Source organism: Triturus cristatus, chromosome 2_1 (assembly GCF_964204655.1).
Source record: "Triturus cristatus chromosome 2_1, aTriCri1.1, whole genome shotgun sequence".
NCBI lineage: Eukaryota > Metazoa > Chordata > Amphibia > Caudata > Salamandridae > Triturus > Triturus cristatus.
In genome coordinates, this window is record NC_140581.1 from 1164466881 (window position 1) to 1164485979 (window position 19099).

General features: G+C 48.9%; 1 protein-coding gene across 2 annotated transcripts in view; it reads right to left on the minus strand.

The window, feature by feature from the left end:
* The window catches only part of DGKQ (diacylglycerol kinase theta), a 1093519-nt gene that overhangs the window by 138536 nt on the left and 935884 nt on the right, over window positions 1-19099 (minus strand). For both annotated transcript variants that reach the window (XM_085636612.1, XM_085636613.1), the window contains exon 13: window positions 6228-6378. In XM_085636612.1, coding sequence (XP_085492738.1) covers window positions 6228-6378 — 151 coding nt within the window. The remainder of the gene's footprint in view (window positions 1-6227; window positions 6379-19099) is intronic.

Here is a 19099-nt window from a genome sequence, read left to right on the forward strand (position 1 = left end):
AATCTATAACTAACTAATGTTTCTTACAGATATATCATTACGGAAGGTAAGTAACATCTTCATCTGAAAGAAATGAACAAGTTACTTACCTTCGGTAACAATATATCTGTAAGAAACATTAGTTAGTTATAGATTCCTTACCTTAGAATTACCCCCAGGCGTCAGACTGGATCCAGAAAGTTTTTTCGTCTGCAGTACCTCTGTGCGTCGAAAGGTGGTGTCGGTTGGTTCCACATCCGTCGTTGGCGCCGTGGTCACCGGGATGACGTCGCGGCAGCTACTTAGACGCCGCCCTCACGCGCTGACGTTAGTTCTGTACACGAGTCATGCAGGACACTGACCACTGGTGCACAAAACTAGGGCCCTGAAAGGATATCCTTAACCATAGAAATCAGATCGCAGAACGGGGAGGATGGGTGGGGCGGTAAGGAATCTATAACTAACTAATGTTTCTTACAGATATATCGTTACCGAAGGTAAGAAACTTGTTCATCTGAAAGAAACACGTTAGTTATAGATTCCTTACCTTAGAATAGATACCCCAGTAATACCAACCCCAGAGGTGGGTCTGCGAACCAATATCACACCAGAAAGTCCTGGAGAATAGAACGGCCAAAGAAGCTGTCTCTCCGGACTTGACTGTCAAGGCAGTAGTGTTTGGTAAATGTGTGCAACAAAGCCCACGTAGCTGCCTGACAGATGTCATTTAGAGGAACTCCCCGTCCCAAAGCAGTAGTTCCTGCTGTCGCCCTGGTGGAATGGGCGCACAGCCCCACTGGAGGCTCCATCTTTGCCAGCAAATAACAGGCTTTGATACACAAAACGACCGATAGGGAGATAGTCTGCTTGTGTACGGCCCGACCTTTCTTGGCGCCCACATAGCCAACAAACAGCTGGTCATCCACCCGGAACGGTTTGGTGCGATCCAGATAAAAGGAAAGGTCACGTTTTGGGTCCAGGCGGTGGAGCCTCTCCTCCTCTTTTGAAGGATGCAGAGGCGGAAAGAAGGTGGGCAAAGTGATGGTCTGCCCGATGTGAAAGGCAGTGACAACCATGGGCAGGAAGGATGGACGAGTCCTGAGAACCACCTAGTCCGGATGGACAGACAGGAAAGGAGGCTTGGAGGAAAGGGCCTGGAGCTCACTCACTCTTCTGGCAGATGTGATGTCTACCAGGAATGCAGTTTTAAGTGTCAGAAGCCCCAAAGGACAGTTGTGAAGCAGCTCAAAGGGAGCGGACATTAAATAGGTTAAGACTAGATTCAAGTCCCACTGAGGCATAACGAACGGAATAGAAGGAAAGAGATTAATTATTCCTTTCAAGAAACGAATAACAACCGGGGACTTGAAAAGAGAAGGCTGAACTGGAAGCCGAAGGAAGGCGGAGATGGCCGAAAGTTAGCCCTTGATGGTGTCCAGAGCAGAGCCCTGCTGGGCTAAAAAAAAGGCGAAACAAGATAACCTCAGAAAGAGGGGCAGAAAGGGGATCCACAGCCTTTGCTGTGCACCATGCCACAAATTTGTTCCACCGGCAGGCATATACCGTCTTAGTGGAGGAACGCCTGGCTGCCAAGATTACATCACAAACTTCGGGAGGCAGGTCAAAAGACGTCAACTGCCACCGCTCAATCTCCACGGAAGGAGGTGGTGGCTGGACAGGTTCGGGTGGAGGACCGTCCCCTGTTGCTGCGACAGAAGATCCTCCCGAAGAGGCAGATGGGTCGGAGGATCGATGACCATGTTGAGCAGCTCGGCATATCAGACTCTTCGTGCCCAATCCTGAGCCACAAGGATGACTTGGGCCCGGTCACGCCTGATCTTCTTCAGCACTTTGGGCAGAAGTGGTATAGGCAGAAAGGCGTACAACAGACCGCAACTCCACTCGCGATCCATCATGCACTTGCAGCTGAGTTTGTCCGCCCTAGCGTTCAGGGAACCTGCCAGGTGTTGAACCACCAGGATATGCCCTGATGTTCCAGCCATGTCCAGAGTCAGAGGGCCTCCTGACATAGGGTCCATGACCGCACTCCACCCTGTTTTTTGCAGTACCATATGGCGGTGGTGTTGTCCGTGAACATCTGCACTACTCTTCCCCGTACAGAGGGAAGGAATGCCTTGAGTGTAAGACGGATCGCCCGGAGCTCCAAAAGGTTGATATGGAGCCCGGACTCTGCCGGAGACCAGAGCCGCCCCATCCCAGAAGGGAGGCATCTGTCACCACTGTGTGTTCTGGTTGGGGAAGGGAGAGGGATCTGCCGTTGACTCAATCCTGGTTCGTGAGCCACCACTGCAATTGCCATGCCCTCTGAGACCTGGACGCATTCGGGCAGATTCCCCTGATGTTGCGCCCACTGGAGCTCAGGTTCTACTGCAGAGCCCGCATATACCACCGGGCAAGATCGAACAGCAGGATGCAGGAGGCCATGAGGCCCAGCAGCCTCAGGGTCATCCGGACTGAAGCCCGGGATAGAGGCTGAAAGATCGGAATCATAGCCCGAATATCCCAGACTAGCTGTTCGGGAGGATAAACCCGAAACCGCCTCGTGTCCAGAACCGCTCCAATGAAGAGGAGCTTCTGAGAGGGAATCAGGTTCCTCGCCACATTGATAGAGAACCCCAGTAAATGCAGGGTTCGGCTGTAGTCTCGAGGTGGGAGACGATTGTCTGGGGCAAGCCCGCCTTCAACAACCAGTCGTCAAGATAGGGGAAGACTGGAACCCCTGATCTGCGCAGATGAGCTGTGTCCACCGCAATCACTTTGCTGAACACCCGAGGGGTGCTGGTAAGGCCAAAGGGGAGCATGGCAAACAGAAAATGCTCGTGGTCTACCGTGAACCGCAGGTAACGCCGGTGGGCCGGCAGGACGGGGATGTGAAAATAAGCATCCTGCAAGTCCAACGCTACCATCCAGTCTCCAGGGTCGAGGGCAGACAAGACCTGAGCGAGTGTCAACATCTTGAACTTTTCCTTGCGAGGAAGCGGTTGACGTTCCTGAGATTCAAGATAGGATGCAGGTCCTTGTCCTTCTTGGGTACCAGAAAGTAGTGGGAGTAACAATCACGACCTACTTCTGAGACAGGAACGCGCTCGATGGCTCCCCTGACCAAGAGAGACGTAACTTCCTGTTGGAGAAGGCCCAGGTGATCCTCCGACATGCGGTGGTATTGAAGTGGCATGGCTGCAGGGGTAGCCTCGAAGGGGAGGGAGTAGCCCCTTCGGACTATTTGCAAAACCTACCTGTCCGACATGATGGTGCGCCAGTGGGGGAGGTGATGGCGGATCCTGCCGCCCACTGGTGTTCGATGGGCCTGAAAAGTTGGACTAGAAAGGTTTGGAGGCTGCTGCAGAGGGGGTTTGGTGGACTGGCCTGCCTGCTGGCCCCCTGAATCACGGCGGTGGTTCCCACGTCCCCGGCCGTGCGAAGATTGGGAAACCTGTTGCAGCCTGTGGCTCTGGGCGGGACGTAGTGGGGCACCCCTTCCGTAGCCACGAAAGGGGCAAAAAGCCGACTGTGCAGGGCGGCTGGAGAGGCCCAAGGACTTGGCCGTAGCCCCCCCTTAGTCCTTGAAACGCTCTAGAGCTTTGTCCGCTTTGTCACCAAAAAGGCGACTCCCATTAAAGGGCATGTCCATGAGAGTATTCTGGACATGCCCCGAAAAGCCAGTCAATCCCATCCAGGCATAGCAACAAAGGGCTACTGACGTTGAAATTGTCCTGCCCGGAGAGTGAGCGGTATCCAGCCCACAACGGATGGTAAACTTTGCCTCATCCCTCCCGGCGGCAATAGCCTGGGAGAGCACTGTCCGGGCTTCCTCCGGACACTGAGGCAGCACCTGTGCAACCGTATCCCACACGGAGTGGGATTAACGGCCCAATAGACATGCAGTGTTTACCGACCGCAGTCCAAAGCTGGCGGAAGAGAAAATCTTCTTTCCAAGATGATCCAGCTTCTTGGATTCCCTTTCCAGTGGAGCGGTAGGGAATGCGCTCTTGGAAGTGGAGGCTTGGACCACTAAGCTCTCCGGGGTGGGGTGTTGGGAGAGGAAAGTGGGGTCGCCCAGAGCCGGGCGGTGGCGTAGGGCAATCATCCTGTCCACGGGAGCCCCTGTGTTGAGCCTGAAGCAAGTGCCCAAAGTAAGGGCCTCATTAAACGGCAGCAGGGGCTCCGAAGAGCTCGTAGCCGGCTGAAGCACCTCTGTGAGGAGGTTAGTCCTGACCGCCACCATAGGAAGCTCGAGGATGAGAGCCTCGGCCGCCCTACGCAACACCACTGCGTATGTCGCTCCCTCCTCCGTAGCCACGGTAGGAGACAACATGCCAAGGTCAGGTGAGGTGTCTAGAGCACTCGCATCCTCCAGTTCTTCTCTCCAGTCCTGTTCAGATTCTAACTGATCAGTCAGAGTGTCACCAGACACCTCCCAATCCTCCTCCTCACCCTCTGGGTGCCAATCCGGCCGAAAAGGGATCCCAGGAGTGAACAGGGGCACAAAAACCCCGCTCGGCGCAGGATCCAGGTCCACATCAGGATGGAGGTCGAGGTCGACGCCGGCCGGGGACACGATCGGCGTCGGCTGCGGTGTCAGGTGAAGCGGCGCCAGTGGAGGTGTGATAAGGTCAACCAGCGTCGATCCAGATCCAGGCCTGGATCCAAGGGGGGCCTACGGCACCGGGGCTAGAGCCGTCGTCGGAGAAGGTCTAGGCCCCCCAACAGAGTCCATGGGGCCGAAGGCACGCAGCAGGTTCGGGCTGCTCAAAGATGGTGTTCATTGCCTCTAAAATTTACTAAGCTGGGCAGGAGTCTCCCCTGGTCCCGGAAAGGGAGAGAAGCCAGGAGTCGACTCTTCGGGCTCCGTGCGCGGAGCCGCGGGAGGGGCACCGCCCGCATCTCTCGTCGCGTCAGCAAACTGACGGGGAGAATTTGAAAAACGACGATGCTTCTTCGACTTCTTCTTAAGCTTCGACTTACCCGACCCAGAGTGCGAAGACTTCGAAGACTTGGAAGGATGATAATGGCTCCGCGACCGGTCCATCGACCTCCCGCGCGACTGGGACCTTGAACGGCGCGGAGCCGACTGCCGGCGCTCAAGAAGCTTTCGAGACCACACCCACAAAGCCTTCGGAGCCATAGACCGGCAGTCGGGAGCACGACTTGGGGTAGTGGTCACGCTCCAGGAAAAAGAGGCACACGCGGTGCGGATCCGTAACCGACATCAGTCGGGTACAGGAACCGCCTGCCTAGAAGTCGGGCATCCCTACGCGCACCAGGAGTCGTTGACTCAAAAAAGACGTCGACAAAAGTCGCCAAAAAGTTCAGTCAAAAAGTGACTGGATGAACCGCTCTCTCTGTATCTGTGCTGGCTGGAGCAGAAAAAGAAAGAAGTGACGTCAGCGCGCGAGGGCGGCATCTAAGAAGCTGCTGCGACGTCATCCCGGCGACCACGACGCCAACGACCGACACGGAGCCGACTGAAGCCACCTTTTGATGTGCAGAGGTACTGCTGACGAAAAAACTTTCCAGATCCAGTCTAACGCCTGGGGGTAATTCTAAGGTAAGGAATCTATAACTAACGAGTTTCTTTCAGATATAATCCGCAAGCATTTATACCATCAGAGGGAACTATAGTTCTGGGAAATTGTTTGGCATAACTTCCACAGATGTAGCTTTAGGCCTAGGGGTGAAGGCATTGACACTGTCAAGGGCAGGGCAGAGCCACAGGGAATGTTGGGGAAAAAATGCCCTAGCTTGTGTGCACATCCAACACAAGTCCCAAATGTTCATCTCTATTTAGTTTAATGCATCTTAATGCCAAAAAGTCTTGTGTTAAGAGTGGGTTTTGGGAGTTAAAATACTCAAACACACCCATATTTACTATGGTGTAAATGTAGGGATGTTTTTACCGTGCAAAACAGTGATTGGCCAGGGAAAATTAAGACACAGTGCCTCTACATATTGACCCTAACCATGAACCTGCATATTTGTTATCAGCTGAAAATCTGCCTGTTCGGGTTTTGCGTGCTCACTTAAATCTATTTTCGCGGATTTAGGTGCATGTGGTGTGATTGTTTTGTAAAATTCCATGAAAGTAGTAATTTCATAAAACTCATACGCCTGTGCCAACAACTTGTAAAGTTCCAACATCTTCCATTAGTGACCCTCGGTCTTTAAATAGCTTTTGCAACAATTTGTTTGGCTACAAGTTATGATCTCGCTCTGGGATCTAAACTCACCTTTGATGTCCAGGTTGTTTTTCAGGATATTACTGTATTCTTCCGAAGTAAGCATGGGCGGCAGGCCTCCCACAAACAGGTGTATCTGCACATTCATATTGGTATCCTCTACTATATAAAACCTAGTTTGATTCATTTGTCGAACAGAAGTCTAAAAGAAAACGCAAACAACAAGTTAGTAAGAGTGTTCATGTACCTAAGGAAGAGAAGTGATTAATTATTCTGTGATAAGCATTTATTTACCCTGACAACCTACACAGTCTGATGACACAAGCTTTCCCAGTTTTAAACATAATCTTAGGGAGACCGTGTTAAATGGGAATCACTGTCACACAATGTCATTTCTCTCAGATAGGAAGGATATTTGGACTAACGGCCTGAGCTGTCGACTTTGGAACAGGGGAACCAGGTTCGAGTCCCGCATTAGCTCAACAACCTGTGATTCTGGGTAAATCAATTAATCTCCTTGTCCCTACAAAATATAAAACTGACCTTGTATAATGTTAGCTGGTGCTCATGTAAAGCGCTCAAATGCCCTTGAGCAAAGTTTGCACTATAGAAAAACTGCAACAATTATAAATAAAATCAGATATATCTCTGCAAATATCTACTGCAATGAAAAGTTGTTTACATGTATAGCACTGCGTGCATGGAAGGGCATTTGGGATGTATTAATGCAACTTTTGGAAATTTTTGAGCATTGTTATTTCTTTGTGGAGATTTATATATGAACATGTGCCTATAAGGGAGACATCCCGTGTCAGATGCAAGTGTAAGGCATCACCAACCTGTTAGGTAATAAGACACACTATAACCATTATAACATGGAGGGACACCATTACTTCCGACTTTTACTACTTCCCACCGAGGCTCAAAGGATTTTTCAGAACTCTACCTCCTCGATTCTTCTGGACAAGGGGGAGTTCGCTAAAAAGAGTCACTCCTAGTCAGTTATTAACTCATTCACTAAAATAGAACCACAATCGTATCTCATAACCCATTTAAAATCATCTTTAAGAGACAGATTTTTGTTGCTACGATTTGGGAGATAACCCACAAAGGATGGAATCCCTACATGGAAAGAAAATTGGCCCACAAACAGCTGTAGGTTATGTGGTTTTTATAATGAATCTTTTATACATATTGTATCCACTTATCCTCAACTGTTAGAAAAGAGGAAACCTTTATTAAAATCCATCTTTAACGAATTAGGGGTGAGAACATGTCGACAAGCTGTAATAACTTGTCTCTCTGGGAACACTCCCCGCCTGCTTTCACAGTTTGTAAAGTTCATCCTTATTGCAGAAAAAAAGCTATTCTCAGAGTGTGATACCTGACATTAGATGCATGCCTAGATAATTAATGATTGGTTTTACTGGATAATGCAGTTAGTTTCAAAAATGCTAAATAAAAATTGTAATCCCATAAATTGTTCTTGAAGTTTTGTGTATGGCTCTTGAACCAAAGTTTTAAAAGATTTGAATTACCCACAGTAATTGGGTAAAATCCCAATACCAAATCAATTATTCGCTTAGTGTGGGCTTGTTTTGGCCAATAGAAATTATTCTGACAAATAATTTTTTTAGAATACTACTAGATGTAAGACATTGCACAAGTGCACTTTAACTATTGCTGCTGCATGTAAGACATAGTACAAGCGCACTTTAACTATTGCGGCTAGATGTAAAACATGGCACAGGTACACTTTAACTATTGCACTTTAATTATGGTATTTTTAAGTGTGAATTTGAAATTTTGGGGTAGTGTAGGTAGTTCCTTTGAAAAAATGTTACAATCCATTTAGAGTGATGTCTTTTGTGAATGGTGTGAAATACAGAACCGATTTATAATGTACCTTGATATTATTTTCAATACAATGTATCATGTGTTTTGTCATTTAAAGATGCAATATTAGACAGATCGAATTGGTATAATCAAGTGCACTTTCACTACTGCTGCTAGATGTAAGACACAGCACAAGTGCACTTTAACTAGTGCACTTCAACTATGGTATTTTTAAGTATGAATTTTAAAATTTTGGGTAGTGTAGGTCGTTTCATTGAAAACATTTTATCATCAATTGGAAGTGATGTCTTCTGTGACTGTTGTGAAATACGGAATCGAATCACAATGTACCTTGATATTATTCTCACCACAATGTATTATATGTGTTTTGTCATTTAAAATGTGATATTAGACAGATCAAATTTGTATAATCAAGTTCCTGACACAACCCAAAGTATTTTTATCTCTATTTGTAATGATTTTTATTAATCAACAATAACGCATTTCTTCTTCTTCTTCTTCTTTCTACCTACTAAGCCAGTCATTCCTTTAAAGTCTTGATAAAGCATAGTGCTGCTGCCCTACAGTTTGTCACTGCATGACTCTGCTGGCACCAGTTTGGCACATCATCAGTATCGAATAAAACTCCTCTTGGGAGAAATTCATGAAAAGAGGGGCTTGCGATTATCTTGAATTTTCAAATAGTTTTGGTAGCGAATGTCACATATGCTCAAACCATTAAAACGGGGACTTGGCTAATCCCCACACGAGGGCCTAAGAAAGTCTAGAAACAGCCCATTTTGTGTGTTCTGGCATTTCATCGAACTCTTGGCAAGACAAATACCATGAGCTAACAAAACAAGATTTAAAACAAAATACATACTCAACAATGTAGCCATCTTACTAGAAGCAGGGAGGTTGAGGTAATTAAAAAACTGCACTAGAAATTTCATCCAATGTTAATATTAAACCATTGTAACAATAAACAATAAGGGTGTGTGCGTGTTTCATTGTGAGGGGCATGCACCACTTACTTACCTGTAACATTAGGCCTCAAACACGAGTATCTCCTAGCTCACATGTGATCACGTCCATACATCAGACTGGAGAGCCCGGATACTTCTGAAAATGTCTCATTGCTTAGCCTCTAAATTCAATAAGAGGAAAAGACCATGCTTTCCTCAGTGACCTCATGAAGACTGACATATAACCTACTAACCTCCACAATTTCTAACCTCGAATTTCACAGTTTGTAGTAATGAAGCACAACTCTTCACAAATTGCCCTTGTTCTAGTAATACCACCTCCACAAAAGCCCTTGAAAGCGGTAACAGTGTGGAACAAGTACCATAAAATACATTGTCTAAAAAGCTGCACACTGGAGGTAGGCAAAACCTTTCACTACCTCGTCTTTAGGGCAGAGGTGTCCATTATAAAGGCTTAGGAAGATAATGGAGCCCGTATACTGTTTTTCTAACAATTCTGCATACTTCTCCAGAAGCCGCTGTTACTTCATTTTATACTACTATAATTGCTTCAGCACCAAACGGAACACCATCTGGCGGTCATGTCCAAGTTTCGACTTTAGGACCACCATAGAATGGAGTCCTAAAGAGGGTGCTTCACTTCAACACTGTGAAAGGCCCGCCATATGAGACAGCAATAACCTGTGTTGATTTTGAGACAGCAATTATCTATATTTATAGTGAAATAAACTAAGCTCAGGTCCATCTTCCTCTGTAAACCTTTTGAGAATTTAAGGGAATGCAATGTCTATTTCTAAATAAAGCCATGAGACCTAGAAGATTGGGTGGTTGTATACGCCCATAGTCTGCCAGAGTATGCCTCCAACTTAGGAAGTCTCTGCATTAGTAAGAGGCAAGCTCTACATGAAATTACATCATGGGTAACATAAAGATTAAAGGATGCACTATTAGAGCATTTCAGGACTGGTTCCACTGCCTAAAGCAACAGACAAAGGGGCATTACTGGTAAAATCAACAGTGAAAAGTACATATCAATTTTATGGTTATCAGTTGGGTTATTAATTTGCCCTAGATACACTAAATTAAGAAAAATGCATTTGAGGCTAATGTTTATAGTCAAAGCCATACTACATTGAGAGCATGCAAATTACTTCTCAAGGACTGTTCTCGACGATTATTTAGAGAATAACTTGATTTTCTATAGAGGGACATATGGAACTGTGAAAGTAGATTAGTATTGTTGTTTGTGGAAGTAGTTGAAGTTTTCCTCATTAGTGTTTCTGTAAGGCTGTCCTTCACCACACTTCTTCCAGCCAACTGCTGCGTCAATGCCCTTGGAAGTTGGCTGCATTTCAGGGCTCAGGTTTTTCCAGCTGCAGGCGTCGCATATGGTACTGTGCCTCTCTTCCACCTTACCCCAATTGCCTTCGAGAAGTTGGGAGCTCATCACACCTGCACAACTTTCAAGGCAGATTAGTGCAAAGTTGGGTACCTTTGAATCAGGGCGATCACACACAATCCACTGAATTGCATCCTCCTCAACATACTCTCCCTGCACAGCCATGCCATAGAAATCTGGGACCTCCTCAACCCTCAGAAGCCTGACGTAGCCTTCCTCACAGAGACCTGGACCAATGCCAGCTCCGCACCCAACATCGCAACTGCCATCCCGACGGCTACAAAATCCTGAGAAAAGACCGCCCACCCGCCCTGGAGGAGGCCTCCCCATCATCCACAAAAGCTCCCTCTGCACGACAACCACCGACTCGGACGACGCCTCCCCATGGACACATCCACTTCCAGATCCACACCAACCCCAGAACGACGCTGTGGAACCATCGCGTACAGACTGCCGGGCCCCGCGCCCCTTTCACCGTCATTGCCGACCTCATCGCCCCCCCATGCCCTGGCCTCCTCAGACTACAAACTACTCGGGGACCTAAACTTCCACCTGGACAACCACCAAGACCCCAAAACCACCACCCTTCTAGAGAACCTCACAAACATAGGACTGACGCAAGTCGTCTCTGCCCCCACTCACACAGCAGAACACAGGCTCAACCTAGTCTTCGCAGGAGGAAACAGCATCTTCTTCAGCCACAGCACGAAACTGCTTTGGACCGACCACTACTGCATCCACTTCTCTTTTAGAAAACCCCACCGCTCACAAGCACATACGCCACCTCCCACATAGAATCTGGAACAAAGTCTCTGAAGAACACCTCACCGCTGCCCTCACTGGCACTCCACCCCCAACTACGACAGATGCCAAGCAACCTCCAACAATGGATCAACAACTGCGCCAACACACTCGCCCCCCCTCCAGAAGACTACAAAATGACACAACAAGAAAGCAAACTGGTTTACCACGGCACTCCAAGAATCCAAGCATTCCTGTTGATGACTGGAAAAAAAGTGGAGAAACAGCAAAACCTCAAACACTCACTGCCTACAAAACAGCCACCAGGGCCCACCACCAACTCATCAAATCCACAAACAGGAACTTCCTGCAAGAGAGAATTCTCTCTGATGCCCACAACTCCATTGAACTCTTCTCCATCATACTGGAATTTGCCAAACCCAACTGCGAAACAACAGATGGCCCTCTATCCCAAGATCTCTGCGACAGACTCAGCTCCTTCTTTCACCTCAAGATCAAGAGGCTATACGACAACTTCGACGACCAAGACCTCTGTACCGCTTCAACCCCCACCCCCAGCGACGCCATCCAACACACTACTTACTTGGACCCCGCTCACGACAGAAGACACCCTAAAGACCATGAAGAGATTTAAATTTATCCAGTTGATGTTGCTACACAGAGCCTATTTAACGCCGCGCAGATTGCACACTATGTATCCAGGAGCGAGTGATACCTGCCCGCGCTGTTCTGCACCCAATGCGGGATTGATACACATGGTGTGGGATTGCCCCCGACTACGGTACTACTGGGTGACAGTATGCAGACTAATAGCGGGTGTAACTTCGGTGTGCCATACAGGCACCTTGGAATATTGCATACTGGGTCTAGGGCCTCGGGGTAAGAAGGGTAACCCTGCCTCCCGTTTTGCTCACCTTGCGCTACTGCTGGCTAAAAGAGCCATAACCGCGCGGTGGAAGGCTACTAGGGCCCCGTCCCTACAGGACTGGCATGCAGAAATGGTGAAGTGGGGAAGGGCTGAGGGGGCTGAACTGCATAGAGAGGAGTTTAGGGAACTCAGGAAAACACCTATCTCGTTGAGCTGGAATGCAATGCTGGAGGACTTTGTTGCTATAGATATATTCTCCTGTTAGGGTGTATTGTGGTGGTTGGTTTGAGGGACTGGACCACGATTGTATGCCACGGGGGCTCCTCACATTATCCATGGGTAGTCACTCTGTATGATTCACAAGACGGCGCAATGTGACTAAGTCAGCCGTGGGACTGGACTGCGCATGTGGCCAATAGCGGGAGTGTGTACAGGCTACTAGTGCTACTGGTGCCGGACATGCGGGGAGGGGAGGGCGGGGGGGGTTACAGTTTTTTCTTTATATTTTGTTTGGGTTATTGGCATTGTAATGTGCGTTGATAGCTTCGAGTACTCAGGGTAGGCTGTAGTTGGGCACGGGATGAGGGACCGAAAGCTGGCAGCACTCGCATTGGTTAGCAACAGGAGATTTACTTACTAAGGTTAAATTGCTCACATGATGCTTCGACACCGTAACTGTGTATTCTACTATGCTGTCTGAGACTGTATGACATTATGCCACGTATGCTTATGATATTGTATCATGTTTCGTTGTTTATTTGATTGGTTGTGTAAAATCAATAAAAAACAGATATAAAAAAAAAAAAAAAAAAAGACCATGAAGAGCATCCACTCTGGACCATCTTCGGACCCCTGTCCACCACACATCTTCCACAAGGCCGCCACAGCCATTGCACCCGAGCTACGCCGAACCATCAACTGCTCCTTCGAGACCGCCACATTCCCCGACAACTGGAACTGCGCAGAAATCAACCGCCCCCTAAAGAAACCCACCGCAAACCCGACGGACCTCATGAACTTCAGGCCCATCTTGCGGCTTCCTTTCGCAGCCAAGGTCATCGAAAAGGCTGTCAACACACAACTAGCCTACTTCATCGAAGCCAACAACATCGTGGACAACTCCCAATCCGGTTTCCGCAGCAACCACAACACCAAGACCGCCCTCCTCACCGCCACAGATGACCTCCACGCCCTCCTCGACCAAGGCCAAATGGCGGCCCTCATCCTGCTAGACCTATCAGAAACCTTTAACACCGTCTCCCACCACATACTAGCCACCAGACTCCATGACGCCAGCATCCAAGGAAAGGACCTTGACTGGATATGCTCATCGCTCACGGACAGAACACAGAGAATAAGACTCCCACCCTTCCTCTCAGAAACGACAGATAACTGATGCAGAGTGCCCCAAGGTTCCTCTATCAGCCCCACCCTCTTCAACGTCTACATGGCCCCCCTCGCAATCATCATCAGAAACCATGGGCTCAGCATCGTATCTTACGCAGACGACACCAATCTCATACTCTCCTTCACCAAGGACCCCGACATCACCAGGCACAGTTTCCAGGAAGGAATGAAGGACATCTCATCCTGGATGAGCAGCAGCTGCCTGAAGCTCAACTCGGACAAAATGGAAGTCCTCATCCTCGGACCCACCCCCGCCGATTGGGGTGACACCTGGTGGCCACCTGCCCTTGGAAACCCTCCCACCCCCATGAATCACGCCCGCAACCTCGGCATTATACCCCCGAGATTTTTTCCCAGCCAAAGTCTGGACTAACTTCTCTTCCAGGATGGAAAGGAAAGGGTTCATCCCCAGGTTTGTTCCGTGTAAAGGAGAAAAGCTTTCTCCCCGAGTTAAACAAAGGCCCATCACGTTGATAGGGGTGAGGATAAATCAACATTATCTCATCGTCCCGCCCTCGCTTCCCTTCCTTACTTGAGGCATCCCTGCCTCACCAGACACCCATACCACGTGACTCAAACATGTTTTTTCTGTGTCTCACCTGTTGAGACGCGCGTACCACGCACTGGCCGTTTGCAGCGCTGCGGTCCTTTTCTTCACTTCTTGTCTTCAAAGTTGGACTTCGCTGTTTCAGCCTGTGGGGCGTGGCAGAGCCGGCCTGGGCAGCGCGGTGCCTTCCCTCACCACGTCTGAAGCCGCGGTGTGCTCTTGGTGGCAGAGGCCGTAAAGGGAAGCTGCGGCCGTGGTGACTGCAGGGATCCTCGGCTGGCTGTTTCTGGTTCCTGTACACAGTAATGGCCTCGTTTCTCTGTTTTGTCATGTTCTTTGCTGATTGGGTTTGCATTTTTCACTAATTTTGCTCCTTTTCTGAGTCGGGGGTTTCCTCCCAGTTTTTGTATCTGGTTCTGGTTGGTCCTTGTTTTCAGGGGATGCGCCTATTTATGGGTGGCTTTCTGCTGTACTTCTGTCTGTGTGTCATTATGGTGGGAAATGCAAAAAGAACAATTGATGGACAGAATGCAAAACAATGTCATACATTCACCCCAGTTCAGAGATCTGGGCCTAAATCCATTGTTTTGTTGCTCATCATGTCATTCCGTCCATCAATTGTTTATTTTGCATATGTCGCCGTACGTGGGAAGGGTGTGCCCAGACGTGGGTCCCGTGCTCACTACACCACTGGATTCAAGCTAGCCTGGCTGATGAAGGGTGATGCCCTGAAACCAGTCCCAGGATGGTTGTTTCGGTCCAGGGAGGACCTGGCTTGGCAGTTCGGGCTGGACTGTTCCCACAAGGAACAGGGTCAAGACTGATTTGCATATGGCTGGGTCCAAACTGGGGTGGTGTGGTGAGGAAAAGAATGATGGATTAAACCCAGATCCTTGTGACTGGGGGTGAATGTTTGCATTGTCCAGCATTCCGTCCATCAATTGTTCCTCGTGCATTATGGTGGGAAAGCGTGCTACCAAGTGCAAGCATGTGCTGTACTCCTCTTCTGACGATGATGAGCAGATTCCAGCTCGCCGGAGTAGGTCCAAGGGTCCGGGAGATTCTTCTGCCCTACTGTCGGCTTCTGAGGTGCAGGATATGATTGAGGCTGCTGTGGCTCGTGCTCTGAACGTCAGGGTTCCGGCTAAACGCAGGGCTTCTCGTTCTGCGGTCGGTCCGGTGGTCTCACCCTCTGAGGACTCCTTGGGTTCGGAGACTGGATGGCCTTCTACATCTTCGGGGAAGTTTGCTCTTAGGGAGGAGGTCCCTGTGATTCTTCAGCACATTAGGGAGAGCTTGGGATTTTCACCTTTCTCTTTCCCCGAGGGGTCGGAAGACATCTTTCCTCAATATGTTAAGCCCCCTGTATTTGCTATGCCCTTTCATGGTCGCATCAAAGCCTTGATTTCTGGGGAATGGCGCGATCTCGAGCGCTCCTCGGTCCCACGCTTTTTGCAGAAGCTGAACTCGCTGGAGGAGGGGGAGGACTCTCTTCCGCACTATGTGAAAGTGGATGCCATGTAGGCCACTCTGATTGGTCATACTGCGACCAATCCAGAGGATTGTTCCACTGCGGATGCGACTGATAAGAAAGTGGAAGGGGCTCTGAAGAAGGCTTTCTCTGCTTGTAATTTGACCTTGCGGGCTGGCTTTTACTCTGCTTATGCTGCTCAGTCCTTGGTGTCTGACCTTGAGAAGCTTGCCACGGCTATTCAGGAGGAGACAGACTGCTCCGACTTACTTGTCCACATGGAACAGCAGGCCAAGTTGTTGGCTGATGTCTCTTCTGATGTTCTTAAATCTTCTGCATTGGCTTCTGGTTCCTTGGTCTTGGCTCGTAAGAACCTGTGGATGCGAGACTGGAAGACACATTTCTCGGAGAAGTCTTCTCGCCTTAAAATTCCCTTTGATGGCAAGATGCTGTTTGGTGAGCAGCTGGACAGCATGGTCACGAAGGCCTTCAAGGATCGAAAACATGCTCTTCCTTGCAAGGGAAAAGCTTCGTCTTCCCACTTCTGCCGCTTCTGGAACCCTCCTTCTTCCGCTTTTTCTTTCCATTCTTCCCATCAGTCCTCCAAGCCCTTTTCAGACCGTTGGCGTAACTTCCAGCCCAAGAAGGCATGTTCCCTGGTGGGTCCCAAGGGTCAGTCGGATTCCTTCAAGCGGAAGTCCTGACAACGATGGCGAGACAACTTTGAGGCCTGTGGGCGGGAGGCTGTTGTATTTTCTGGAGGCTTGGAGTCTGGACGTGAGGGATCACTGGGCTTTGAGTATCATCAGGAGCAGTTATCTTATCGACTTTGTTGCTCTGCCACCCGGCTGGGGCGCCATCCGTACTCCTATCCCCAGGGATCCGGTGAAGAGGAGGGTGCTTCTGGAGGAAGTTCAGGATCTTCTGGCAAAGAAGGCAATCATGCCGGTCCCCCAGGCGCAGCAGGGAATGGGTTGCTATTCCATTTTGTTTCTGGTTCAAAAGGTGTCAGGGAGGATCCGGCCAGTTCTGGACCTCAAGAGGGTGAATGGCTGGGTTCAGACCGTTCACTTCAAGATGGTGACTTTGCAGTCCAGGGTTCGGCCTGGGAAGTGGATGCTCTCTCCTGCCCTTGGTCTCGCGGTCTTCTGTATGCCTTTCCTCCCTTTCCCTTTCTTCTCAAGTTCCTTCTGCGGATCTGGTCCTTGTGGGCGCCTGTGATTCTGGTGGCTCCGTCTTTGCATTATGCCTCCTGGTTTCCTCTCTTGGTGGAGATGCGGTCAGAGGTGGTGTGTTTGCTGCCTCTGACTCCGTCCCCTTTGATGTTCCCTGTGTTGTAGCAAGATGTTCTGTCCCGGATGTGCTTGGCAGCCTGTAGGTTGAATGCTTAGGTCTGCTGCGTAAGGGGGTCCCGGCTGGTTTGCCCTCGACTCTGCAGGCGGCTAGGGGCTCTTCTACCAACAAATCTTACCTGAGGCACTGGCGCTCTTTCGGTAGATGGTGTCGTGATAAGGGTTTGGACCCTGCTTCCTCTTCTTTGTTTGAGGTGATGTTGTTTCTCCAGGATGGGGCTGCGTTGGGTTTGAAGGTTTCCTCCCTTCGTCTGCAGTGGGCTGCGATTAAGGCTTTCCGGAGCTCCTGGGACAATCTCTCAGATTCTGATGGGTTGATTGGGCGCCTTTTCAAGGTGTTGCATAATGTTCTCCCTGCCCCTCGGCAGCACTTTCCTTCTTGGGATCTGTCTCTGGTGTTGGAGGTTTTGATGTCACCTCCCTTTGAGCCTCGGGTCTCTGTGGACCTGCGTCTCTCGTTCTTTAAGACCTTCTTTTTGGTGGCTATTTCCTCTGCTCGCCACCTGTGTGAACTGGGTAACTTTGTCTTCCAAGCATCCTTTTTGTAGGGTCTTTGAGGGCAGAATCATTTTGAGGCAGGTTCTTTCCTTTCGTCCTAAGGTGGATTCTCAGTTCCATTGTGATCAGGAATTGATCCTTCCTTCCTTTTTTGATTACTCTTCCTCGTAATCGGAGGTGCGGCTGCACTCGTTGGATGTCAGGAGGGCTCTCCTGATGTAATTGGAGCGGGTCGCTCCTTTTCGTCTTTCTGATTCCCTTTTTGTGAATTTTGGGTCTGTGAATCGGGGTTTGCGTCCTTCCACTTCTTTTTTGAGTCGTTGGTCCGGTCTCTGATTTCCCTGGCTTACAAGGCAGCTGGACACCTTTCTCCTTTGGGGGTTCAGGGTCGTTCCACTCAGTCCATGGCGGCGTCTTATGCGGAGATCCAGGGGGCATCCACCGAGATTTGCCGTACTGCCACCTGGGCTTCGCCATTGACCTTTGCCTCTCATTACAGGATTGGCCAGGAGGTTGACCCTGCTGAAGTTTTTGGTTCCAAGGTTCTTTCCGGTTCCTGAATAGCAGTGCGTCCTTGTTGACTGTGTTTGTTAATAAACTGTTTTTGTGCATACCTGCTTTGGTTATCCGGTTTGGCTATGTACATCTCAATTAAGTAAGGAAGGAAAGCAAGGGAGGGACGATGAGGTAATGCATCAATTACTTACCGGTAATTGCATTACTCAGAGTCCTACTCCCTCGCTTCTAATCCGAATGTCCCTCCCTACCTTGTAGTCCAGGCCGACCTTTTTGGTATGGTTTCGGATTATGTTGTATTACAGGATGTTGGAGGGGGGTGGGGGTGTTATATACTCCACATGTTTGAGTCACGTGGTATGGGTGTCTGGAGAGGCAGGGGTGCCTCAATTAATTAAGGAATGGAAACGAGGGAGTAGGACTCATGGTAATGAAATTACCGGTAAGTAATTGATGCAATAATCAAAAATACTGATGTAACCCAATCATCAAAATTAAGTGAACATTTTAAACATTCTACTCGTAGACACAATGTTGTAGCTGACAAAGGTAACATGGACATAGAGAACCTTAAACTCATACCCAGAACGGAATATAGGAATGACAGTGATGTTGACACCATCACCACAAACACAACGGAGGAACCAAAAGTGAAGAGCTGTAGGGTTAACAACTTAATCCACATCATCATTCGGTATCTATCAAGTCCTCTTGGCATAGACTGGCTGACTCAGAGTAATATTGGCAGGCATCTAGAGATTAAAAGGACGCTAAACACCTTTCGACTGCAACTTTTATCCCTGAGGAATTGCGGTGTTTGGCCTCAACTGCATTATGTAAGAACATTATGCAACCCCTTGAAAAGGCGCCCAATCAACCCATCAGAAACTGAGAGATTGTCCCAGGAGCTCTGGAAAGCCTTAATCGCAGCCCACTGCAGACGAAGGGAGGAAACCTTCAAACCCAACGCAGCCCCATCCTGGAGAAACAACATCACCTCAAACAAAGAAGAGGAAGCAGGGTCCAAACCCATATCACGACACTATCTACCGAAAGAACGCCAGTGCCTCAGGTAAGATTTGTTGGTAGAAGAGCCCCTAGTCGCCTGCAGAGTCGAGGTCACAGCAGCCGGAACCCCCTTACGGGTTAACCAAACGTGCTTGATTGCAAAATGTATCCACAAGCCCCTTTTCAATTTCTTTTTTTAAATGAACGGCATTGCCATGGTGTGAAGTCTGAGCTGGTACTCAGTTCACTTTTTGTGAGTTTGACCCTTTACAT